General features: G+C 38.8%; 3 protein-coding genes across 5 annotated transcripts; all 3 read left to right on the top strand.

The window, feature by feature from the left end:
• The first annotated feature begins 1,809 nt into the window (after positions 1-1,809).
• Positions 1,810-10,598, top strand: LOC135597029 (probable serine/threonine-protein kinase At1g54610). 3 transcript variants are annotated; one of them, XM_065089433.1, is made up of 7 exons: positions 1,810-2,398; positions 2,502-2,786; positions 2,874-3,191; positions 6,125-6,352; positions 7,049-7,149; positions 7,575-7,695; positions 9,815-10,598. In XM_065089433.1, exons 1-7 carry the CDS (start codon positions 1,997-1,999, stop codon positions 10,151-10,153), a joined length of 1,794 nt encoding a protein of 597 aa, XP_064945505.1. In that variant the 5' UTR covers positions 1,810-1,996; the 3' UTR covers positions 10,154-10,598. The 3 variants fall into 3 exon arrangements, with proteins under 3 accessions (XP_064945505.1, XP_064945499.1, XP_064945511.1); XM_065089427.1 differs by having other exon boundaries at positions 9,812-10,598; XM_065089439.1 differs by lacking the exon at positions 9,815-10,598 and adding an exon at positions 7,813-9,768.
• Positions 10,599-13,100: 2,502 nt separating this feature from the next.
• Positions 13,101-13,987, top strand: LOC135612374 (putative glutaredoxin-C14). Its single transcript, XM_065108600.1, has one exon. The coding sequence runs from the start codon at positions 13,323-13,325 to the stop codon at positions 13,632-13,634; it is 312 nt and encodes a 103-aa protein (XP_064964672.1). The 5' UTR covers positions 13,101-13,322; the 3' UTR covers positions 13,635-13,987.
• A 533-nt stretch (positions 13,988-14,520) lies between these two features.
• Positions 14,521-26,212, top strand: LOC135597027 (uncharacterized). The gene is made up of 7 exons (XM_065089417.1): positions 14,521-14,706; positions 14,804-14,973; positions 16,695-16,771; positions 25,044-25,109; positions 25,282-25,356; positions 25,461-25,535; positions 25,634-26,212. Exons 1-7 carry the CDS (start codon positions 14,555-14,557, stop codon positions 26,057-26,059), a joined length of 1,041 nt encoding a protein of 346 aa, XP_064945489.1. The 5' UTR covers positions 14,521-14,554; the 3' UTR covers positions 26,060-26,212.
• The last annotated feature ends 41 nt before the right edge of the window (positions 26,213-26,253 follow it).

The raw sequence follows: 26,253 nt of genomic DNA, 5'->3' as shown, positions 1-26,253 counted from the left end.
CTTCTCAATATTTTTTCCCGTCCATTTTTTGTATTGATTATGACATTATCTTTCTTATCATTAGCACCAGTTTTTTATATTCGGAAAAAATGATTATTTAAATAGTGATGAAGCTGATTGGTCATAATTCTTATTTTTTTAATCAAGGAATTAAATCTCACATTCCATCTCGGAACAATTTCTCTCAATTCCTTCTAATATATCAATCAGCTATAATATTAAAAAAAATATAAAAAATAATTAAAATGTTAATGATATGCCTCAATATAATATGACTAAAATATGAGTATTGCGTGTTGGTAATCGATTGGACAGCTATAAAACATTGTATACCTCATGATAATTATATCCATGATTCTTTTAATGTCACAACTACCATCATCACGACAGTTGGCTTACATACGATGTAACGATTTCAAACAACATTATATATATATATATATATATATATATATATATATATATATATATATATATATTATAGCAAACATCAAACTTTTTATTATGATTGAGAAAATAGTATGATGTTAGAAGAGAGAAAAATGGCTTGGTGGAATGAGCCAAGATGGCTGGAGCAGATGAGTAGAGGTGTTACAAGTAGAGTCACATCAGGGGAGCCACATAAAGATGAACACAGCAACACAGTCAGATAAAGTTCATTTCACATCTCCTCCCCTGTGGTAGTAGCACTCCCATCTTCTTGCGGAAGTGGGCATGTCCTAGTTTGGGTTGCTTCAGTTCTTGCAGAGGCAGTCACTGTGTGCATGAGAGCATCCATGGAAGCTTTTGAGTGCTGTGTGTGTCTGACTGAGAGATCTTGTTGTTGGGTTGAACTTTGACTGCACAGACAGAAACATCCAAGTGGATGAGTCCAAAAGGTCTTTGTGATAGCATCCATCTGTGTTGCTTCCACCCTTGTCGATCTTTCAAGAAATCACATGAAAGATGAAGCTTCGCTTCAAATTTTGATGTATTTTTTAACCTCAAATGAAGCCGGTCAAAGAAAGAAAAATGTTTGACTGATCAAATTCTTACAAATCAATTTGGATCTTTATAAGATTAAATTTGAGGGTATTAAGTTTAAAATTAGATCAACTTTGATAAGAGATTTGTTAACTCGTTTTAGAACTAGGCAGTCTAAGGTTTTTAAGTTCGAATAAATTATGATTTATCATATACACCAAGTGTTACGAAAATTATTTGATTGGATTATAAGATATTTGAAAAAGCATAAATCATAGATGGTGTCTCACATATGGATTTAAATTTTTTGATACAATAGCGATGAAAAAAAAGAATAAAAGAATTATATATATATATATATATATATATATATATATATATATATATATATATATATATATATATATATATATATATATATATATATATATATATATATATATATATATACCCAATCAATTCAAATGAAAGCTGGAGGTTTCCACCGAGTCAACTCCAGTTCCCGCGAGTCAATGTATTCCACGTCAGCTGCGCCAGGTAAGCTGTCCCGTGGACCCACGGCCAGCCTCAAAAGGCCTTTCCTTTGACCTTCGCCTTGATGGTGCTATTCCGAGGCGAGATCTACTCAGTAGTATGAGTCAAACCTTCGTCTCCACTAAGTAGTATCAGTCAAACCTGAATCGACTCTAATCTTCACCGCTGCTCGTCGCCTGTGACATTCTCTCCCTCTCTCTCTCAGTCACATCGCCTTCCGTTGCGCGGAACAGCTTACCGCATGGTATCCCCTCACCGCCAATGCCTTCCTTTTTTAACGGCCGTCTCGTCTCACAAGCTCGCATCTTTTTATCCGCGTACAACAACGGCAACAACAACGAATTAGCGAGGGGAGAAGCGCCGCGCCCCAACCCTAATCCAGGACTCTTCCGTTGCCGGAGCTCCGATTCACCCCCCGCCGATACCGCCCGGGGTTCCCCTCCTATCTTCCCTCCGGGTGACGGCGGCGGCGGCGGCGGCGGCGGTGATGAGCTGAGCCATGGGCTGTATCCTCGCCAAAGAGGCCTCCCCCTCGCCCAACCGCTCCTCCCTCGGCCAGCGGCGGCGGGAGAAGGTGGGCACTGCCGCTCCCGTTGGATCCGGTAGCAAGTCCCAGGCCTCCCTCTCCAGGATAGAGACCGCCGTCGATGCCGCCCCGACCAACACCACCGCCACCGTCGCAGAGGTTACCGATCGACAGGAGGACGCGAAACGGCCGGAGGGACAACCTCCGGGGCGGCGCAGGCGGCAGAGGCTCGAGCCCAGGCTTAGCAAACCTCCTGGCCACGTCCACGGCGAGCAGGTGGCCGCAGGGTGGCCCTCCTGGCTCTCCAATGTTGCCGGGGAGGCCATCAATGGATGGACGCCCCGCCGTGCTGACACCTTTGAGAAGATCGACAAGGCAAGCTTCCACCTTTAGTTCGGCATTCACCAGTTGCTGCCTGTTGTAGTGGCCTTTGCATCTATAACCGAGTTTGTTGATATTGTTGTTGTTGGTGATTTAGATCGGTCAAGGGACCTACAGTAATGTTTACAAGGCTAGGGACATGTTGACGGGCAAAATCGTGGCTTTGAAGAAGGTCAGATTTGATAATATGGAGCCAGAGAGTGTGAAATTTATGGCAAGAGAGATCCTTATTCTACGGCGGTTGGATCACCCCAATGTGGTGAAACTGGAAGGTTTAGTGACATCCAGAATGTCTTGTAGCTTATATTTAGTGTTCGAGTATATGGAGCATGACCTTGCTGGTCTTGCTGCGAGTCCCACGATCAAGTTTACCGAGCCTCAGGTTAGATTTTCATGACATATCCAGTTTATTCACCTCTTCAAAGTATGATCTTTCTTGAGATGTATATCTAACATTGTGTTTGAGCAGGTGAAGTGTTATATGCGGCAGTTATTGTTAGGATTGGAGCACTGTCACAATAATGGTGTGCTACATCGAGACATTAAGGGTTCTAATCTCCTAATTGATAATGAGGGGTTACTTAAGATTGCGGACTTTGGCTTGGCTACAACTTTTGATCCTGACCACAAGCAACCGATGACTAGCCGGGTGGTTACTCTTTGGTACCGAGCACCAGAGCTTCTCTTGGGAGCCACTGACTATGGTGTGGGTATAGATCTTTGGAGTGCAGGCTGCATTTTAGCAGAGTTGTTGGCCAGAAAGCCTATTATGCCTGGGAGGACCGAGGTAACATGTCTTGTTAACTCTATGGTGTACAATATCCAAAATTTCCACACTGTAAATAGACCCACAACCTCTGATGAAGTTGGAAACCATAAAATGTGTTGATTGTTTCCACCTTTCCTAACCTTTTGCTGAATATCATTGCTGCTCTAGAAAGATAATTAATATTGGAAACATATAATATACTGTATCAGAAATTAAGATGTATTATTCACACACATAACAATAAATGATTTAGCTCTATTGTGTTAAAAGATGCATGTATGGAAGTGATAATATACATCATGATGCTCGATGATGACAAATAATATAAAAGGAAGAAGACCACACAACAGATATCCTCATGAGAGTATATTTCTTGTATGGCATCTGCTGAAATCAGCTTTGTAATAGTTTTACTAAAAGAAGGTCTGATAATGATAAACAGATATGTGCTTGGGGAAAAAGTCCTGGAAAATTTAGAATGGTTGACATAAGAAAGGCACCAGGTGTAGGTGTTATGGAGGTGCTCAATGCAGTTTTGATGGTAAGATTCTGAAAGTAGTTCAAGTTGATAATTGGTTTATATTTTGAGAAGAGGAAATGCAGACAACACAATTGATAAGGCATGCTGTAAGATTGAGGTCAGTTAGATACGTCTGATTGTTGCCCAAGCCTCTAAAATAGTTTAGGTTTAGGTTACAATAGAAAGGAGAATACACACACTTCATTGCAGCTTGACTAAGCTGCAATGAACATAGCATGAAATATGTGGACAGATGCTACAAGGATTTGTCAATATACAAGGCAATGAAAGACAAGGAATCAGTGGAAGTACATCCTCAAAGAATGATGTCTAGCTTATACTTGTGAACAATGGATTCAGTTTAAATATCACTTTATGCAAATTTGTTGTTCCTGCCAACTGATCCTTCGAAACAGTTTTTGCTTTTTATTTAGTGAAGAAGAAAGTGTTGATGTGACGTATCTGGTTCATTGTAACTCAATCGATTATTAGTTGGCATCACTCACATTTTAAAATATATTTCCCTTGTATGAAGTTGCAAGAGGGGGGGGGGCCTTGGTACAACGTTAAGGTTGTTCCTTTGCGACATGGGAGACCAAGATTCGAGTCACAGAAAAATATCTTTAAATATTTAAAGGTAAGGTTGTTACATTGACCCTCCCTAGACCTCATATTGGCGGGAGCCTCGTACATTGGGTACACCTCTTGTATGAAGTTGCAAAGTTATCTGAAGATAGTGGACCTGATATGATGACCGTGTAGTGCTAAGCAACTTCTGGAAAGTATTGACCGTAATTTGGAAGTGAAGATAGCCTAAATATTTGGACGAGGGGCTAAAATAAGATCAAAATAAAAACAACCAAGATCAAACCAATATTAGAGAATATTAGTGATAATAATATTAACTTTTTTTGTGTCAGTTTATGTATGAGATGTGATCCTGTGAGAGTTATCACAAGGTAAAGAAATAAGATAAGACAAATTAGTCACTTTTTATGTGTAAATCGGGACATGCAATATGAGCCTCTAGAAGTTACCAAAAGGTAAAGAAAACAGGATGAGCCAAATTACAATATTCTTTTTCATTATATGTTCAGATACAATAATGTAGTTGTGAAATATATTTTCTGATTACATCTTTTTTTTTCTGCTTGGATTATACCTGAAAGTTGAGAGATCCAATTTTACTTGATAATCTTATGAAATGAACATTCTTAGTTTGCAAACCTATGCTATGCATCTTTCCTGATTCATTTTTTAAGATTTTGCTATCATCAATGCCACATTTGTATGGTGTTATCTGGCTGTGCTGCACAGATTATTTTACATTTTGGAAGCAAACTCAGTCTCAGTAGGATTACATAGGCTTTCTTATCAATCTCAAGAGGAATATATTGGCTTCTAAGTTGGATTGGTTTCTAAAAGCATTTTTTAATTGTTTCTAGTGTAATGTTCTCTGTGAAAACCTCATTGACATTATTGATCTGTTAGAAAAAGTGAGCTTACAATTTTGGGCTTAACCTCAATATGTCTGTACATTTAATCAATCCTTTATTGGATTTTGCTTGAGCTTTCTCTTACTTCTATGTAACTTTAGTTGTAGGAAGATGGTATCAATCAAGGTTCGCAATACCGTACCGTACCGGTATTTTGACCTGGGCTCGGTACCGGTACGGTACGGTATACCGAGCGGTACACCCAGGTGTACCGAGTATTGTAGCACAGTACCTGCTACAGTACCTCTACAGTACCTGCTACCGAAAACCTATCGGACCGGTACATACCGCCCGTACCGGGTGGTACGGCTCGGTACGGCAAACCCGGGTATCAATAGTCTTTCAGATGCTATGGCTTGGTATACAATGTTCGAACAGAACCAAATGTGTCAGATCATCATGTCAAAGATTGAAGTGATAAGAGTTAAAACACTATCAACATGTGTACAATATACCTGACTGCTAAATGTTCCTTATTGTACTTGTTTGATTAGTATTTGAATTTATTCCACTAAGAGAGGCTTAGTGCACAAGGCTCTTGCCAATGCGAGGTTTAGGTTTGGGGATGGTCAATGTATGAAGTAGCGTGCCTTTGCAAGCAGAGAATCTGTTTTCATTACTCAATACTGGTCGCCCATAGCTCCACTTGTCCTTTAACGGCCAAGAATGTTTGAAGGTGATACATTGACCTAATTACTTTTTGTAAGTCCAACTCAAGGTGTTCATGCTGGTAAGTCCTACTCAAGGTATTCATGCATAGAGCAGATGCCGCATTATAAATTAATGTTGCTAGTTGAGGTAGTAACTGGACATTTTCAGGAGTCTAATTCGTTATACATATCCTACCACATTGGCACGACATTTTTGTTGTTTCTGAAAGGTTTCTATTTATCATGATTCATGAGTGCTGAGGTCTGAATGGTTTCATTTATCAGGTTGAGCAGCTGCATAAGATTTTCAAGCTTTGTGGCTCCCCTTCAGAGGATTACTGGAAGAAGTCAAAGTTGCCACATGCCACAATTTTTAAACCCCAGCAACCATACAAATGTTGCATAAAGGATACATTTAAGGATTTTCCACCATCATCAATGCCATTAGTTGAAACTCTTCTGGCAATTGATTCGGCTGAACGTTTAACTGCCACTGACGCACTAATAAGTGAAGTGAGTTTCGTATTATAAGCTTTTGATAAAAATGGATTTGTTAATACTAGTGATGGCCTGACCTTTTTTCTGTTATGAAGCACATTTCAGATGTTATATATAATATTACAATTTTAGTTAGTTGCAACAACAAAGTTCCTTGAAAAGCATCTTCTCATGCTGTGGTTCAAATGTAAAATTTTAGTGTTGAAATTTGCAAATAAAACTATTTTATTTAAAGTCACATTCTCTTCAATGTTCTACTGTTTATGAATGTTTTGGAAGGAACATTTTGTGGCTTCTTGATTCCGTCCTGCTCATTCTTGATAGGTACGATTGTCTTATTCTGTTATTGGTTGGTTGGACAAGAATAATTCATGCTTATGTAGAAATTTAATGAATCATGAATTATGCTTTACTTAAACTCTTAGTTCTACATGGTTTTTTGTCTTTAACTGTATTACACATAGTGGTAGTAGCTATAGACAATGCTTCATGTTAAGGAAAACTGGACACTTGATTGCTAGATGATTGTGAAGATCATAAAGAAGACAGTATATTTAATGCAACTTTTGAACCTCTGCTCTAAAATTGTTCCATTGTGGGGATAAGGTTGGCATGTTCATTCATACATATGATATATGCAGCCTACTGCTTCCGTTATTTATTCATATTATGGATTATGATCAAGTTTATTACCTGTTTTGCCTTTTGTAGTTCTTTAATACTCCACCATATGCATGTGAGCCATCAAGCCTGCCAAAGTATCCTCCAAGCAAGGAGATGGATGCTAAACTGCGGGATGAAGAAACGAGAAGGTTTTTCGATCAACTTCCTGCCCTTGTTTTCAGTAAAATTGGTTCCATAAAGTTCCTGTTATAGCATTATTTTGGCTTAAGAATGATACGATCTTGTTTCTGATGCTTCAGAAATAATCTTATTTTGTAAATGTTTGAATATTCTTGTTCATAGTACATCAATGCACTAGGTAAGTAGTAGTCCACTTTTTAGATAATTCCTCTACCTTTTTCTTCGCATAGTCTGAAAATTAATTTTTTTACAAGTCATTTTTCACAAATTGCATCCTTTTAATGATGGATGCTTGTCTCCTCTGGTGGTTTTGGATGGACAGTTTGCAACTACATGGATGTTTGAGATGTAAATGGACTGTTAAGTGTTTTTTGGAATGATGAATTATCATTTCAAGTTTGTTCTATGTAATTAATGATCTCATTTTATGCAGGTTGAAAAATGGTGGTGGGAAAGCCAATGTCAATGGAACAAAGAAGACACGTGCACGTGATCGAACTACAAGGGCAGTTCCTGCCCCAGAGGCTAATGCTGAACTCCAAGTCAACATTGATGTATGTTCAACTGACTGTTACTTTTTACTACATCTTATTATAAAGTAAATGAAATTGATCTGCCATTTTGCTGAATATTTTGCTTGGCTATTGTTACACCAATTTTTTCACTTGCAGAATATCATTACATATGGTCTGGAAATCCTTTTTCCATTATCGAGGACCATCTATTTTACTGATAGCAATGGACTCACTAACGTCCAGGATTTAAACAACTAGCATCCTACAGCCAAGGCAGGAGCTTCAGTGACCTCTTTTCTTTGGGGATACATGATATGGTGGGCTCCACAACAATTAGGAATTGATGAAAATAAGAAATAACTTGCATTGAAGTACTATTTTTAGAAGTTCAGCAATTTGAAAATAGTATATTGACAGAATGGAAGAGTTCAACAAGAATATATGAGAGTATGAGATGAGGTATAGGGTCTGAGGGATCCCAGATCAAAGAAAAAATTTCTCCTCACCAAAAGATGTGTAGATATTTTTGTTATATAAATGTTGAGAATAATCCAGACTCAGTCAGATGATTACTGATACTATTTATGTAGCACACTTTGAAAGTTATCAGCATGACTAATTTTTCTCTAGCAGATTTGTTTTTAAAGGAAATTGAAGAATCCTTTTTATACTCCAAATTTAGCAATTAAATTTTTTACTAAACATTGATACAAAAATTAAGTTTAAAACTATTTATTGCATCCTTAATCTTATCTTATTCGGTCTTAACCAAGGTTTGCAATTCTGCCTCATATGGTTTGCTTTGGGTGGTATTTACGTAGACCAGGATAAACTGGGTGGTTTGCTTGGTACAGGGTAGTATGGTCTCAGTACTGAACAGTTTATTTTTTTATTTTCACAATCTTTTTTCTAAAACTCTCTACATACTGGGTATGCTGATAGTCCGTAGGTACACTGGTATGACTGGTACGGTACTGTCCGAGCTTTAATCGTTACATGAAACTGGGAACATTGGTCTTAACTCTTAACCATTAATAAAGTCAAGCTAGTCTAATATTGTTTGAATAGATTAGCTTCTTAGTCATACCAAAAGCTATATTGATCTTGCTGGAGAACTACCCAGTTGATTTTCCATTTACACATTGAATCTTTAGATTTTTGCAGAGTGGGACAATAATCAAAATGAATATTTTGTATTTACTGCCTGTTATGTACTCAAATAATTTCACCAGTTATGTTCTTTAAACTGAACCTTAATGGAGCAAAATAGCAAGAAAAGATCCATGCCACTGACCCCAAATAATCGAGACATTACAGCTTGTTATTGTTGTGTTTTTATCATTTTGTTATATGTTTATAGGTAACTGATGAGCAAGTTCTGATGTTACAATGGTGCAAGGTTTCTGCTTAGAGGGGGCCACAGGGTATTTTCATTGTGTGTATATTGTGTAGTGTAGATATCTTTGTTGTTTCTGTTGTGTGCAGACTGTTAATCATGAACCCATAGGACATTCACAGAGATGATCCTCTTGTATGCTTATTTCTTTTGTTCTTTTGCTTGTATGCATAATGTCTCCACCAATACTAGCTTTAGAGAGAACTAGTGTCTGCAAGTTTACCTTAAAATTGCAGATGTTGCATGACTCAAGCCCTTATCACCTAGACTGCAAAGAAAGAACGTACCGTGACACCAAGACCCACCTTCTAGTTCTTTTACTTGTCAAGTATTACATAAGGCCAACATAAACAATACTAAGGTTATGAAAAATCTAGGTGCCTTTTGATCTCATAAAATATAACTGAAGGAAAAGGAAACATGAACAATAATAAGGGGATCCTGTTCATTTCAAGAAGATGAACTTGTGGTCCTGACAGTTCTTCAAATAATAGGAATTTTTGTTCTCCGCCACTGGCATTTCATGCATTGTGAATGTCAACTAGTCCTCCTAAGGACTGCCAGTATTAATCTTAAATCATAGTATTGCGAACTTTCTCACTTGTTTTGGTAGTGGGATGTTTTTGTGTAGAAGAATCTATGTATGACTATCCTCCTAAGAGGCTGTTACTTATCATTAGTGTGTCGTTAGAGCTGTAACTTCTGTTGCCATGCAGCCTATGGGGATGTCTACTTAACATACATTCTTTTTGCAACTAGCAGAGGAGACGGCTGATCACGCATGCTAACGCAAAGAGTAAGAGTGAAAAGTTCCCACCACCACACCAGGATGGATCGCTTGGCTACCCATTAGAGTCCTCACATTATATGGATCCTGCATTTGATCCCCCAGAAGCTTCATTCAGCACTGTGTTTCCCTACCAGAAAGGGGGAATAACAGCATGGTCTGGACCACTGATCAATTCTGCTGCTGCGGGACACCCAAGAAGAAAGAAAAAATCTTCAGGCAATTCTCAGATGCCCACTAACTTAAAACAGCTTGCTGGTGCCAATGCTACCAAGGAAGCTCAGAAGGACAAGGACATTACTCAATTCAGATGAGACGCTGGTGTAGTTAGAAACCCTCTTATTTGGATGGAGAGGTAATGGTAGCTTCCTACACCTCCTTTCATTGTTTTTTCCTTCTCTATCTGTTAATTTTTTTGTATGGTGAGCCTTAAGACAGTGGGATGGAGAAGAGTCTGCCGATGCCGTGTATATTGTTTTTCTTTTCTTTTTCTTTTTATGATTCCAGCACCAAGAAGAACTTAATTCTCTGGCTTAGGTTATTTGAGTCGAATAATTGTCTGGAGTCCTGGGATCCCAGCATCCATCTGTATTTTTTTTATTCCATTGTGAATGGGCTTCTGCCCCATTGTCATTTTAGATTTCTGTTCAGTGTTAGTCAAAAAAATATGCTGTAAAATACACTGATTCATAAGCTGCAACAGCTTTGTTAGTATGAGTCTGAATCTAATTGCAAGGAAGTTAAACATTTGAGCCTTTATTTGGATGACATCAAATCTCAAAATTCATAATTTTTGGGTTCTTTGTTACTAGTCAGTGAACATGTGGAATTTTAATGCATTTGTACTTTTCATCTTCTCTATAAATCACACAATCTTCCTCAACTTCAGATGTGAGCTACACGTGTATATTTTTCTCAACAAGGTTAGTAGAAACATTTTATGTATTTGCATTCCGGTGTTTGTGTGGCTCTCTCTCTCTCTCTCTCTCTCTCTCTTCTAATTCCAGGAATGTTCATCAGAATAATCTGTGAACAGAGGTTGATAGTAGATGATGACTGATGCTAAACACTAATTGGTTCCCATAACCACATCCTCATGCCTCTTCAGCAACACATCCTCAAGTCTTCTTCTCGCTCCCTTTTTCTCGGTTCGGTTCCATTTGGATGTGATGGAACAAGTAGCTATTCCTTCTGTTCCCCCTCTTTGATGAGATCAAAAGCAGCAGGAATCCTATCCTTCTGTTACCTGCAACAACTGCAAGTTTATTATTCGCTAGAATGGAAATGTAGAATAACAAGCTCGTCTGCAGATCACCAGAGCTAATCATTTCACAGAGAGAGAGAGAGAGAGAGAGAGAGGGAGTTCAGTGCTAGTAGCTCATGAACAACAGGACCAACACATGCAGTATGATCTCATCTGGCAAATAGTTTTCTAGTTAAAACAAAATGTAGCTGCGAGGAGATGCAGTGAGCAAAAATGCTTTGAGAACTCATGAAGGTGGCATTCTAATATAGTGCTGTGTGAGACCTCAGAATGACCCTCTTTGGACTGTGAGCTTTCAGAATCACCTGAAGCAATGTTAATTAAACCCATCTGTTTCGATTGAAGACAAGCTTCGAGCTTCTGTTTCTGGAACACTTGTCTCATCAACGCATGGCATGGATCACTTGTCAGAAACTGCGCATGTTGTTCCTCGACATGAATCTGCTTCACTCGCCATGCACACATGCGATGGAGCTCTGAACGATGGACACGTTCTCGACTTTGTTTCCTGCACAGATTCTGCATGGTCACTGAGTTCTGCAGGAAGGTGATTCCTGCACTACACATTTATCGTTTGACCAATTTGGATGGCATTCCATTTCCTTATATCCATCTAGATAAAACTTCCCACTTATTCACAGGAACACTATTCCATGACTCGGATTCCAAAGGATTAGATCATCCAAGCAACACAACCACATCGAAAGAGAGAATGAGAGTATCATATCTTCCAAAGGCAAAGGAGACAAGACAGAGGAAGAAGAGGAGGATAAGAGCATAATTATCCTTTTTCTTGAGAATTCCAGATGTATCCATGATGACACAATCTTCTCTATCCTTATCTCATTTAAACCCCAGTATAAATCATGTTGCACCAAGATATACCTTCACAGATTCTTAAAAGCAAAGATCCTCTTTTCTAAGGGCCATTCTTTTTGGCTCCTCATGTACTCAAAAGGTTACTAATCAGAACCTCTTGGAACAAACATACTTATGCCTAATATCATATAATCAACATGTATTTATTTGTAGTCAATGAGCTGTGTGCTACAAAGCTATCTTCTTGTTCATCTCGGAAAACACACCATCCTAATGAAATCTCCAAACTGGGTTGTTTTTCTTGTCATAGATATTAATTTAATCCAAAGATGAGTAGCGGGCAATTTTTAGAGATAGCAATGTAAACCAATGACCTGGCGAGGTGAAGAATAATTTGTTTGCCATAATTGAATTATGAACCAGCTGATCTTGGACGATCCCATATGGGAAGATGAATGAAATCACTTGGTCTAATGAGACTCTAGAATGCCAATCTATTATCCTTTCCCTTGTCTGATCCCAATGCAACCTAAAACTGATTCCCCATTAATTGGATTGTAGAAGATCTATTTGTCTTGGTAAAACAAATGCAAGTTTCAATTGTTTTATCTCCATCTCCTCTTTTTCACTTTTATTTGGTTGGTGACTGGTGGCATAACAAAACTCAGCTTCTTTCCTTTTTGTTTCTTTCATGGTCACTTTCTGCATGCATGTTAATTTACGAAGAGAATGTCTGTTTTCAGGCAAAGTAGATGACTGATCACTGAGCAAAGCATTGCTGATGAGGTGAGATGTTGCAGATGCACGCAGTCAGGCACAAGAATGGTGGCTCCTCATCGCCAAGGTTCATCCGGTTTCCTCTTCGCCGAGGCCATTCATCTCATGGATAAGGAGGAGGAGAAAGATCTGAGAGTTGTCCACGTTGCAACACCCACCCACATCCTGCTGTGCCCAACTCACCCCTGGAATCAACTGTCCATTCATGTAGAGGATGAGGATTCCACCAACACGTATCTGATTCTGCCTGTCCCACGCTCTTCCAATCACCAACCATCGGATAATGTTACTCTGTGGGTTGACCTAAAGATATTATTATCGATCTCTAACAACAACATGAAACTTCTCCAGTGTTCTCTGGTTACGAAGTCAGCATAACAGTTGGTTGTCGGATGGCCTCCAAAAAATTCCCACAGCAGAAGAGGAACTTGGCGTTATCCAAACCATTACAGCACCGAGTGGCACAATGGTCACTGTCAATTCAATGATCAGAGGAGTCTTTTTGGAGTGCAAACGCTATACAAAGAACATTCTGGATTTTTTTTGGGCTCTATATAAGCAAATCTCTCTCTCAATCTCAGACAGCCGCGCGCGCGCGTCTTCAGCAAACTACCACTATCGGAATGGAGAAGGTGATGAAGTTGGCATCTCAAAGAGCAGTGGTGGTCTTCAGTTTGAGCTCGTGCTGCATGTGCCACACCGTCAAGAGTCTCTTCCACGACCTCGGCGTCGACGCCGCCGTGCACGAGCTCGACGAGGATCCGAGGGGCAGAGAGATGGAGAAGGCTCTTGCCAAGCTTGTGGGGCGTAGTCCGCCGGTGCCGGTAGTGTTCATCGGCGGCAAACTGGTCGGATCTACGGACAGGATCATGTCACTGCACCTCGGTGGCAAATTGGTCCCTCTTCTTCGTGATGCAGGTGCTCTTTGGGTATAACCAGTGAACTCCTGCGCTCTGGTCTCGTCAGACACACGTACACGACTCTTGTGATGCATCTCTCTCTCTCTCTCTTTACATTACTACATCATGTAAATCCAAAACATAAGACACTGTGTCTTCGTGTTGCTCAGGTGGATCGAACACCACTTTCTCAAGTATCACCCTACTTTTCTAATGCATCTCTCTTTAGAATGTACCATGTAAATCCGAAACATAACACACTGTGTCTTCGTGTTGCTTAGGTGGATCGAACACCACTTTCTTAAGCAAAACCCTGTTCATCATTACCCATGTAAGAGGCTCCATTGCAGATCTTAATATGCTTACTATGTCATACTGAGATTGCTCTCTGGGGTTTGGTAGTGCTGTTCAAACCGGTTTGATTAAAGTAAGATAGGTCTAAAATTAGTTCAATATCGATTCTATTGGGTATACTAAATTAATTGATTTTAAATAATTTAACAATTTATATATATTTTTAAATGAATCCCCGTATGGTTTGGTTTGATTGAACTGTACCAAACTCTTGATTCTATGAAATTAAGCCTATATCATTTATGAAATTATGATATTAAGATTGGATCAAATTAAACCTTTTGATTGATTTGATTAAACGATTTGAATTGATTAAGAGCTTAAGGTAATAGGAAGCAAACCGAATAATAGTTGAATCATTTATAATCTTCCAAATCAAACTATTAATGAATCGATTTGGTACCATTTGATTCAGTATAATTCGTAGGCTTCTTCGCCGTATGTTTGCGACCCATACGTCAGCTTGAGGGATATTAGACGAAAACGGCCCATCATTTTAACCGGGTCGGGTTCATAGCAAGGATCCGGATCCGGATCCGGAATGTTAAGCAGGCTATTCAACGCCGCTTATTCGTATACTCCGTACCGGGAGGTATCGCGTCATGGATCGGGAGTGGGGATCGAAGCCCGGCAGCGGCGGTGCCGCCTCCGCCCAGAATGAGGCGATCGACCGCCGGGAACGACTCCGGCGGCTCGCCCTCGAGACCATCGACCTCGCCAAGGACCCTTACTTCATGCGAAACCATCTCGGAAGGCAATACCACTGAACCCTAAACGTCTCCGAAAAAGTGGAGCGATCTCTTCTTGCTGTTTTCTTCTTTGAGGTAATCGCTGACTCGGTTTTCCTGCAGCTATGAGTGCAAGTTGTGCCTGACGCTTCACAACAACGAGGGGAATTACTTGGCCCACACCCAGGGGAAGCGCCATCAGACCAACCTCGCCAAGAGAGCCGCCCGCGAGGCCAAGGATGCGCCCGCTCAGCCTCAGCCGCACAAGCGCAAGGTCTCACTCCGCAAGTCTGGTAATTCCCACCGCTCTCACAGTCAGATCATGTGTTCCCGTTACTCTTTTTCAATCTGTCATTTGCCTCTCTGTGGTATTGTTGTTCAATAACCAACTGGAAAGCTGTGGTCTATTATTAATGACTTGTAAATTTGGTGATAAAAACCTACAAGGGTTTTGTCCGTATACATGGCTAAAGTGGTTAGAATGCTCAATAGTTCTTGCATTTATACTGGCTCCTTGAATTAATCACTTGGTCAAGGAGATTTTTGGACACAATATTTCCTGCCCCTACATAACTTTGATTTGATTGATGTCAGAGTTTCTAAGACTTAACTATAGTCATATTATATATCATCAACATCTTTTATTACCTTATTTCTTTTTTTCGATTTATCAGCTACCGTCAAAATGATGGTCTATAAGAACATGCTTGCCGTTTATTAGAGAAAGCCACTTGTAGAGTACTGATGTGTAAAATGGTAAAGAACTGGGCATTACATATTTATGAAGAATAAGCATTATACAGATCAATTCAACGTAAACAACGAAGAAAAAGGGAAGCGTGAGAGGAGTCTGTGGGATCATGAAAGAGGACATGAAATGGACTCAAAATCAAGAACTGTGGAGTTTAAAAATTTGATCGATTGTTTAGAAATATGTCATTGGCTAATGAGCGGGCCCTGTTTGGTGTTTTTAGCTATTATAGGTTAGAGAGGCTAATCTGACTCGTTTGAGATAAATGTGCTAATGATCATGCTTATATTTTGTTGTTGGTGTGTAGTTTAGGTGGCATTGTAAAATACTCGATTCTTTTTGTTCTTGTTAGACTTTTTGGTTCCAGAGGTTGATGTCTGTGACCTGCAGATGCATAGAATGTAAGTTTGTTCAACTAAATTACATTATTCCTTTTTCTTTGTTTATGATAATGCACAATTTGAGGAGAAAAATGAAAACATGCCTGCCAGGGTCCCTTGTTTGCTCTTTTTTTTGTAGGTTCAGATCCTGATGTTCAATTTTTAACGATGACCTCAAGCAGTCTTTATTTTAGGATGGAACACAATCTTTAGGCTGCGAACTTGCTTTTTTATCTGACTGTTCGATATGAAATTCTTTATATAAACTTATGATTTTTAAGAAGTATACTTGGGCACAATGCTTGCCACCATTCATTCATCACAACTAAGGTCCTCTGTGCAATATCCAAACACATTGGATAGGACATGATGCTTTAGAGGCATCTCTTCAAATGCTTCACGCTACTGCAGTTGATTAAACAGAAAGGTTTGTGTGAATCTAGAATTTTGAGTGTCACGTCTCAATATGAACATGAATGTTACTTGTAATAAGTCAAGTATTTTTTGTAGGGTTTATTTTGGTGTCTTTGGTTAGTTGTTATTGACACTATCTGAGTAAATTTTAATTGACAGTAGATTTTGTGAATTGTACAAGTTGTCTCTTCATGAACTGCATTTAATGCACACTTAGTTCATTTCTGGCAACTATTTAGGTATAAAGTAGTAATATTTATGTACCCTTTCATGTTCTTTTTTCCTTAAGTAATTTGTATTTTTGCAGATTGTTATTTTCATTTGGACAATTTACAGTCATGCATTAGTTGTATCTACTTTTGAGGTGTATCTATCTTTGAGGAAGTACTGAGGAATTAGTCTTGTAGTTACTAGGCCTATATAAATTTCGTTACTGGTATTTGGTTGTGATAGTGTGCTCTATATACAGTTAAGATTGGGAGGCCTGGATACAGGGTAACAAAGCAATTTGATCCAGAGACAAAGCAGCGATCTCTACTGTTTCAGGTTCTCATCTACTATTATTATGATTTTGTAATTCAAAGATTGTTGTATGCTGGATTCTAATTATTTCTAAGTTTGGTTTGGCGTGAGAGCTTAAATATTTGGTTCAGAACATAAGCTTGATTTAGGTTGAGAATATCTCTTCATGTGTATACTTAACACTGTAAACATGAAAAACATTAATTATTAAATGGATAATAGCTGTGGGGTTTTTGATGGAGAACCATCTAGCTTTACAAAGGATTTCTGAAAATTTTATTTTAGGCAAAGAAATCAACAAAAAGTCATCAATTAATTAGCCTAGAAATTCTACGAGTCATGTTGAAAATTAAAAAAAGGTCTTTTGGTCTTTCTAGGGACTCCTTTTGTATTAAGTGCACTCTTGTATTAAATGCACTAATTTATTATTTAGATAACCTAGAAGTCACATTTTGGATTTCTAAAAGGCGTACTAATTCCTTAGGAGATTATTCTTGGGAACCATTATTTTCATTAATTGTACTAAGGCTCGTAAACCTCTAAAAATAATGGAGCTTATCAATGGATCAAGCATTTTTCAGATTTGAATGAAAAAAATTGCATCTTCTCGAGTCTCTTACTTTTCTCTCTTATCTCACACTTCTCGTTTTTTGCTCTTCTTCTCTCTCTACTTTCTTGTTCTACATCAGTTTGGTATTAGAGCCCATCGAGAAACCTGCCCTGTACCTTATTGGGTTCCAACTAGTAGCAAAAACTTCGATCAACACTCAAGGATCTTTGCACCTCCAATGTCAACCTTTTTGCTTGTGGAGTTGGACTTTGGAGCAATTGTTCCTATGGAATTGGTTGACCACATAGTTCTTAGTATCGGGTAAATTTTTAAAAACTTTAATAATATTTTTTTGTCAGAAAGAAAGATTGTATATTTCATTGGATCATGATTGTCATCGTTTCTCCCTCATTTCTTTTTTTCTATTTATCACCCTCTCTCTTCCCTTTTGCTATAACTACAGTGCCACTAAAATTTGAACCTTTAAAAGTTATTAAAAAAATAAAACAAAAAGTGAAAAAAAAGAGAACCATTTGAGATATTGCATTTGTAGCTTATGCATTGCAACAATTAACAACCTCATTACCAAAAGGTAATTTGTCGATAGCATTAGAATCATGAGTCGGCGAGGTGAAGACCAAATCAATCCTGATGAATCCTTAAACCAACAGAGTGAGGTGGACACCCTTGGTACCGAGCTAGCAAATTATGACATAATGTTGAACAATTATGTGACAAAATGATCCAAGTCTTAAGAGCTCTCCAACATCTTGAAAAACAACCCATGAATGAGGAGCTTGATGAGTTGGTTAGACAACATGTCCATTCTCTACAATTCATAGCCTCAAATCAAGAAAGTTTTAAATTTTACCTACTCTCTAAGCCCCGGTTTGAACAAATCCTAGGTCCACCTATAGGGCACCTGTTCATAATCATGCTCTAATAATTCCTGATGACTAAACCTTTGATCTTAACGATAAATTCCTAGAACTTGCTAAAAATCCACAAACCCGAGTAATGGGCCAACAAGTTCGGTTTGTTGACAATCTAGGGGAAATATCTAGAAGAGTTAAAGTAGATTTGTCGGATTGGCCCAATTTGCTGACTGGTTAGATAGCATGGAAGACTACTTTGAGTGGTATGGAATGATTGATATTGAATGTGTACGATTTGCAAAACTGAAACTGGTAGGATCCGCTAGGAAATATTGACAACATGTTCAATGTAGTCTCAAACACCGTCGAGAGCCTCCCATTACTCAATGGGAAGTCATGAAACAAAAACTTAAGGAAAAATATTTATCAACTTATTTTCGAATCCAATTGGTTGAACAATTGTTAAACCTTAAACAGTTGAATTCTAGTGTGACAAAGTATTTTGCCCAATTTGAAAAACTTTTACCTAAGTGTGAAATAGAAGAGGATCAAATCATCACTGTTTGAAGATTTGTTAATTGGTTGAGGTTTACATCTAATGGAAAGTTTCCTTGGTTTCCCCAGCACCATGGAGGAAGCTTCTCGTTGAGCCTTTGAGATTGAGAAGTACATCAAATTTTATCTAATTTGTCAAGCATCTTCTTCGTCTCTTGACAATAGAACAAAGGATTAAAATTTCGTACTGTACCAGAGTTTCGAGATTCGCTCAGTACGGCACGGTATTGTATACCTAGTGGTACATTTCGGTATATTGCTCGGTACACACACACACACACACACACAGTACGGGGCGAATGCCTTGTCGCCCTTTTTGGCGCGGTTTCTTCTCCCTACGCGGGCAGAAAAATGAGGCGACGTCGCCTCTTTTTTGCCTTTTTGCCCGCGCGAGGAGAAGGTGGGGAGAAGAAACCGTTTCCTTCTCCTCGCACAAAAAAGGGCGACGAGGAACGTCACCTCTTTTCTTTTGCTTGCATGGGGAGAAGAAACGCCGTCTCGACGAAGCTCGGTTTCTTCTCCCCGCGATGTCGCCGAGGATTCTTCTCCCCGCACAGATTAGGAGAAGTCGCCGACGACGCCAAGGCCTCGTCGCCTCAAACGAGGAGGGAGAGTGGCGTCGGATCTCCAGGTTCTCTTCTTTCTTCTCCATTGGTTAATACCACTCGGTAGAGGGTGGTGACGACCGATTTAGGATGGTAACGGGGCGGAAACAACCCCAATCGACGGTATCATCTCGTAACAGGCGGTCCGCGTACCGGCCTGCTGATGAACCGGTATGTACCACCCGGTACGAACAATATTATTCGAAATTAAAATCCTTGAATAGAATTATTACCTAATCTACCTCAAGTAGTGGCCCTATCAAAGTGAAAAATCCTCACTACTAGCAACAATCTTGGCCCAACCATGAATTGTCCAACTCATTCAACCACTGATTCTCAAACTAGTTTGTCTTTAATCCAATGTCATTATTGCCATGATAGAGGTCACATTGCCTCTTATTGTCCTCGACGTACCCACCTTAAAACAAGAATCAGAGGATCAAATCGAAGAAGTTGATCAAGTAGTTGAATTTAAAGCCTACTTAGGTGATGAAAATGAACTACAAATTAAAGATGTCCATATTAATGTTATTTGTATTATTCTCTCTGCTACTAGTGATTCTAACGAATGGAAGAGGACAAGTATCTTCCATAATTTTATCCAAAGTGGGGAAAGAACTTACAAATTGGTTGTTGATGGGGGTAGCACCATGAACATAGTCTCAATTTGCTATCAAGAGACTAAATCTTAAGGTAGAGTCACATTTGACCCCTTTAAAGTAGCCTAGGTTAACAAAATCACTCTACCCGTGATCGAGAGATGTCTAGGACCAATCAAAATGGGCGATTTCCAAGATGAGATTTTTTGCGATGTCCTATCAATGGATGTTGCCCATGTTTTTTTAGGTCGGCCTTGGTTGTATAACCTTAATGTTAACTATCATGGAAGAGAAAACACCTGTCTTTCCATACAAAGGCAAAAACATCATCGTGTGACAACAAAACCGTCATAAAAGGACAAATTAGGAACTCCCAAGTCTCCTCTATAAGCCTCAACTATCAAGGAACTCCACTTAATGGATCCTAAATCTTTTAAAATAGAGAGCTCAGATAACAAATTTTGTGTGACCATTGGTGCTAGAGAAATTCCTAGCTCTTACACTATTCTTGACCTAACTCTTGAGGTTAAGTCCTTAGATGAATTTTCAGATGTCATACCCTCGGAATTTCCTAGTGTGCTGCCACTCTTATAGGAAATTCCATATGCCATTGACCTCCTAAATCTTTTAAAATAGAGAGCCCAGATAACAAATTTTATGTGACCATTGTTGCTAGAGAAATTCCTAGCCCTTACACTATTCCTGACCTAACTCTTGAGGTTAAGTCCTTAGATGAATTTTCAGATGTCATACCCTCGGAATTACCTAGTGTGCTGTCACCCTTATAGGAAATTCAACATGCCATTGGCCTTCTTACTAGGTCTAGTTGGTTTTCGAAAATTGACCTAAGAAATGGATACCATCAAATTCGCATTAGACTTGGTGACGAATGAAAAACAACATGGCCTAGATGAATGGCGAGTCATGCCCTTTGGTCTATCTAATGCCCCAAGCACTTTCATGTGCTTCATGAACCAAGTTTTACAACCCTACAGAGGCAAATTTATTGTAGTCTACTTTGATGGCATCTTGATCTTTAGTAAGACCAAAGAGAATAATTTAGAACATTTTCGACAGGTTCTTACTACCATTCTAGTTGCTAAGCTCTTTGTCAGTATGGAAGTTTTCGTTCATACAAATCCATGCCCTATTCTTAGGCTTCATTATTTCTGCCCAAGGTGTTGCTATTGATCTAGAAAAAATAATTGTCATTATATAATGGCCTGAGCCTAAAACCCTTTCCGAGGTTCATAGTTTCCATGGATTAGTCTTTTTTTATAAGAGATCCATTAGAGGGTTTAGTTCTATCATGTTACCTATCATTGATTGCCTAAAGAAAGGTGAGTTTTCTGGAACTCTGGCTGCTACCAAGCCTTTGCTGACATCAAAATGAAAATGACCACAACTCCTTTTCTTAGGCACCTTGACTTTACTAAACCCTTTGAGGTCGCTTGTGATGCCTCTAGTATAGGCATAGGAGGAATTCTTAGTCAAGAGGGTTAACCTATTGCCTTTTTCAGTAAGAAACTCAATCTCAATGATACAAAACGATATTATTCTACCTACGACAAAGAATTCTACACGATTATGCCATATCTTAGGTATTGATAATATTACTTTTTGCCACAAAAGTTTGTCTTGTTGTTTGACCACCAGATCCTAATGTGCTTAAATGTCTAAAAGAAGTTAAATGCTCGACATGTCAAGTGGGTTGAGTTTCCCAACGAATACTCTTATAATTAAGCATTGTTCTGGCACTCAAAACAAAGCTGCTGATGTCCTTAGTAGAATTTCTACAATCCTATCTACCATGAGTCTCAAGGTCGTAGGATTCTAGCAATTAAAAGAAGAGTATACTAAATGTCCAGACTTTAATGACATATATCGGGAAGTGAACGATGGAAACCATCGTGAGCATATGAACTTCATTCTCTAGGATAGTTACCGTTTTCGATCTACTAGATTGTGTGTTTCCCAATCCTCTCTTTGAGACTTGTTTGGAAAATACGTGTGGGTGGATTAGCAGGTCACCTAGGCTGAGACAAGACCATTGCATTAATTGAGGATAGATTTTACTAACCTTCCTTAAAGCGAGATGTTGCTCGAGTGGTGTCATAGTGTCACACTTGTCAAATTGCTGAAACTCATAAATACAATACTGGCCTGTATACCCCATTACTTATTCCGCATTCACCATGGCAAGATGTGAGTGTAGATTTTGTCCTTGGACTTCTCAAAATAGCCGGTGGCCATTACTCTATTTTGATTATTATTGATCAATTTTAAAAAACAACCCATCCGATGTAACAAGACAAACGATGCCTCACACATTGCTAAATTATTTTTTTTCAAGAATTGGCTAAATTACGTGGCTTGCATTTAACAACGGTGTTTGATAGGGATGTAAAATTTGTTAGCTTCTTTTGAAAAACTTTGTGGAAACTGTTTGGCACAACATTGAAGTTCTCTTCAGCCTTTCACCCCCAGACTGATGGTTAAACTGAGTTTGTTAATTGTTCCTTGGGAAATCTTCTTAGATGCTTAATTGGGGAGAAATATGGAAACTGGGACTAACCTTATCCACTACAGAATTTGCATACAATAACTCAGTCAATTACTCCACTGGAAAAAGCCCATTTTAAATTGTCCTCGGTTATACGCCTCACACCCTTATTGACCTTACACCTCTTTCACTTAACTATCGTGCCTCAGAACCAACCCACTCCTTCGCTTAACATATTTATGATTTGCATGCTGAGATTTAATATAAAATTATCTTAAATAATGAAAGTTACAAACTTGTTACCAATGCACATCGTAGAAGTCAAGAGTCTTTAGTTGATGATTATGTCTTGGTTCACGTTCACCCTGAGAGATTCCTTAAAAACTCATACAAAAAGTTATATGCCTGAGTCATTTGCCCTTTCCCCATTATCCAAAAATTGGGAGCTAATGCATATGTGCTTGATTTGCCTTCCAACTTAAATATTAGTTTAGTTTTCAAAGTGGAGGATTTAATTCCATATCATGGTACTTTTGAGTTTCCTTTGTCTATCGGTGTTCTTGTAAGTGGCAATCCTCTTAAAGTACCGATTCTCCCACAACATAGCGATGGCGTAGAGACCATTCTTGATGATCGCCTTGTTACGTCTGCTACCAGCATTAACACTTTTCGATGCCACTTCGATTACTTTTGAGGAACTTTATGACTTGCACCAGACTTATTGGACCAGTACCTTGCAGATCACTTTTCGGGGTCGAGTTCTTTTCTATCGGAGGAGAATGATGGAGAACCATTTAGCTTTACAAAGGATTTTACAAAAGTTTATTCTACGTAAAGAAATCAACAAAAAATTATCAATTAGTTGGCATAGAAATTCTAAGAGTTGTGTTGAAAATTAAATAAAATATTTTTTTGGTTTTTCTAGGGACTCCTTTTGTATTAAGTGCACTCATTTACTATTTAGGGATCTTAGAAGTCACATTTTAGATTTCTAAAAGACATACTAATTCCTTAGGAGATTATTTTTGGGAATCATTATCTTCATCAATTGTGTCAAGGCTCCTAAACCCCTATATATAGTGGAGCTTGTCGTTGGATCAAGCATTTTTTCTGATTTGAATGAAAAGAATTGCATCTTCTCTAGTCTCTTACTCTCTTATCTCACACTTCTCTTTCTTTCTCTTCCCCTCTTTTTCTCTACTTCCCTGTTCTATATCAGGGTTTCTCCATGATGCTTTGGCAGCCCTATCATTTTGGATTACTAATTGATTTTGTGTTGACTAAATGTTGACCCTAGGGTGGTAGAATAAGGTGCTATTCTGACCTATGATGATGCAACTCATGCTCAATCATGTGCGAAGACACAGCACAATAGGATCAGACTGGTACTGGTCTTGTTGGTGTGTAGGACGGGCATGGATGTTTGTGCACCAATTTCGGTGATACAGGCAGTGTAAAGAGTACAATATTTATTACAATCTTTTAACAGTATATTCTTCTTTTTTACTACATCGAAACTTCAGTTCCACCACTGGCGTCACTTGTATCATGCTTTCCAATCATTTAGCTTTATGAGGGAAACACCTTTTGATATTCCTGAGGACACATTATTATCATTCACCAGTGTTTTGGATGAGATCATCTTTGATCTACTCTTTCAGAGCTACCAAATGTATGAACTTATTTAATCCTTCTCATTGATGAACTTAATAGCTCACCATGGCATGTCCAAGAGCATCTCAATTTTTTCTGTTATTGTAAGCTGCTACAATTTCATCCAGTCAATGAGCATAGGCAATACATTTTATATCTAATCATTATGCAACTTTAATAAAATAATTTATGTATTTTTTGTGCAGGTGAATTTCATTGGAGAAGATATTAATTAGTGTAGTTTAGTTAGAGTAAAATTATAATAGATATCCTAAAGCATACCATATATCAAATGATAACATGTTGTAAAAAGGATTAAAATATCGTACCGTATCGGAGTTTCGACGTTCGTTCGGTATGGTACGGTACTGTATACCGAGCGGTATATCGTTTGGTGTATATATATATATAATAAAATAAATATTTGGCAACGTCACTCCTCTCTCTTCTCCCCACGGGGCGACGTCACAGAAAAACAAGGCGACGTAGCCATATATATATATATATATATATATATATATATATATATATATATATATATATATATATATATATATATATATATATATATATATAAAAGATTTTTTTTATATAAAAATATTTTTATAAAAGGCGACGTCGCCTCGCCCCGTGTGGGAGAAGGGAAAGGCGACGTTGCTGAGGCAACGCGACGTCGCCTTATATATATATATACCGCCCGGTAACGGGTGATCCGTGTACCGGTCTGCTGATGGACCGGTACGTACCACTCATGTTGGGCGGTATTATTCGAAATTGAAAGCTTTGATTATAGTAAATGCAAGTGTCTAAACAATAGATTGTTGATCTTGAATAATAATAAAAGCAAACATCAAATATATCACCTAAAACACCATGCTCCTTTTGCTTATAATTATCTACATTGGTGGTTTCTTTTAATCTCTTGATTTGAAGCTTTTGTTCTGAATTTTCTGCAGATCGAGTATCCTGAAATTGAAGATAACAGTAAGCCAAGGCACAGGTTTATGTCATCCTTTGAGCAGGCAAGTGCTACCCAATATCAGTAGAAGCAGATGTTTGCTTACACTATATGGTTGCTAAATATTTATGCCTATCATTTTGTTTTTCCTTGATGTTTTTTTTTCTCTTTTCATTTCAATTATATTCACTTCTTTTAGCAAGCGTGATTTAGGCTCATCAGTTTGTCATTGACAGAGGATTGAAGCATGTGATAAGCGATACCAGTATCTACTACTTGCAGCTGAACCATATGAGATCATTGCCTTCAAGGTTTCTTCTCCAGCACATTTCTCTCTATGTTCAACAACATTTTTCTTTTGTGTTTATTTGTTCCTCACCAGATTTATTTTGTGTGCTTATTTGTTCCTTATCAGGTCCCAAGCACAGAAATTGATAAATCAACACCAAAATTCTTCTCCCATTGGGATCCAGACCTAAAAATGTTTACGGTTAGATTAACAATCTGATATCCTTTGTGCTTGATTTTTGTCCATTTGTTTGAGTAATCAACTGAAGATAATGTCCAACATCTTGATTCGTTCAACAGCTGCAACTATACTTCAAGATCAAGCCACCAGAAGCCAATAAACCACAACCTGCTCCTGTTGCCAATGGTACTGCACCTCCGGGTGTTCCTCCGCGGCCATTGCCACCTCCACCTCAAGCGCCACCACTGCCACCGCTCCAAGCACCTCCACCTGCCGCCCCTCCTGCTCCAGTCATGAATCCTCCAAGGCCTCCACCATCTGCAATGGTGGGATCACAACCTCCCCCTCCACCACCAGTGGCAAATGGCCCTCCCGGGCCGATACCGCCCCCTATCGGTGGCAGCGCAATGGCTAACTTCACGCCCGGTCTTCAAGCCCCTCGACTTCCCCCTCCCCCTCCCCCTCCTCTGCAAGGTTTTCCTGGGCAGCAGATGCAAGGTCAAGCTCCTCGACCTCCACAGCCACCACCTAACATGGGTCACTGAACCATGGATGCCGTATGAGCCAATCTCTTTTTGCTGTCGGTAGTCTTATGTGAGCCTTGATGGATGTATTTGGGTATATGGTCAACGGACGGGCTACTGCTGTTGTAATGTTATTTCGTTATTACGGAACAAGATTTGATATTCCATACCAAATTGGTGAGTCAAATTCGATATTTGGGTTTGAGTAAATTTGA

Source organism: Musa acuminata, chromosome BXJ1-2 (genome assembly GCF_036884655.1).
Source record: "Musa acuminata AAA Group cultivar baxijiao chromosome BXJ1-2, Cavendish_Baxijiao_AAA, whole genome shotgun sequence".
In the NCBI taxonomy this organism is placed as follows: domain Eukaryota; kingdom Viridiplantae; phylum Streptophyta; class Magnoliopsida; order Zingiberales; family Musaceae; genus Musa; species Musa acuminata.
This window is presented reverse-complemented; position numbering and strand designations above follow the sequence as displayed.

Bases quoted from the DNA above. Each gene is read 5' to 3' on its own strand.
- LOC135597029 (XM_065089427.1), top strand. From the start codon at position 1,997: ATGGGCTGTATCCTCGCCAAAGAGGCCTCCCCCTCGCCCAACCGCTCC. The intron at 3,192-6,124 runs GTAACATGTCTT...TTCATTTATCAG, and splicing joins TTATGCCTGGGAGGACCGAG to GTTGAGCAGCTGCATAAGAT. The intron at 6,353-7,048 runs GTGAGTTTCGTA...TGCCTTTTGTAG, and splicing joins CTGACGCACTAATAAGTGAA to TTCTTTAATACTCCACCATA.
- LOC135612374 (XM_065108600.1), top strand. From the start codon at position 13,323: ATGGAGAAGGTGATGAAGTTGGCATCTCAAAGAGCAGTGGTGGTCTTC.
- LOC135597027 (XM_065089417.1), top strand. From the start codon at position 14,555: ATGGATCGGGAGTGGGGATCGAAGCCCGGCAGCGGCGGTGCCGCCTCC. The intron at 14,974-16,694 runs GTAATTCCCACC...CTCTATATACAG, and splicing joins GGTCTCACTCCGCAAGTCTG to TTAAGATTGGGAGGCCTGGA. The intron at 25,110-25,281 runs GCAAGTGCTACC...TGTCATTGACAG, and splicing joins TTATGTCATCCTTTGAGCAG to AGGATTGAAGCATGTGATAA.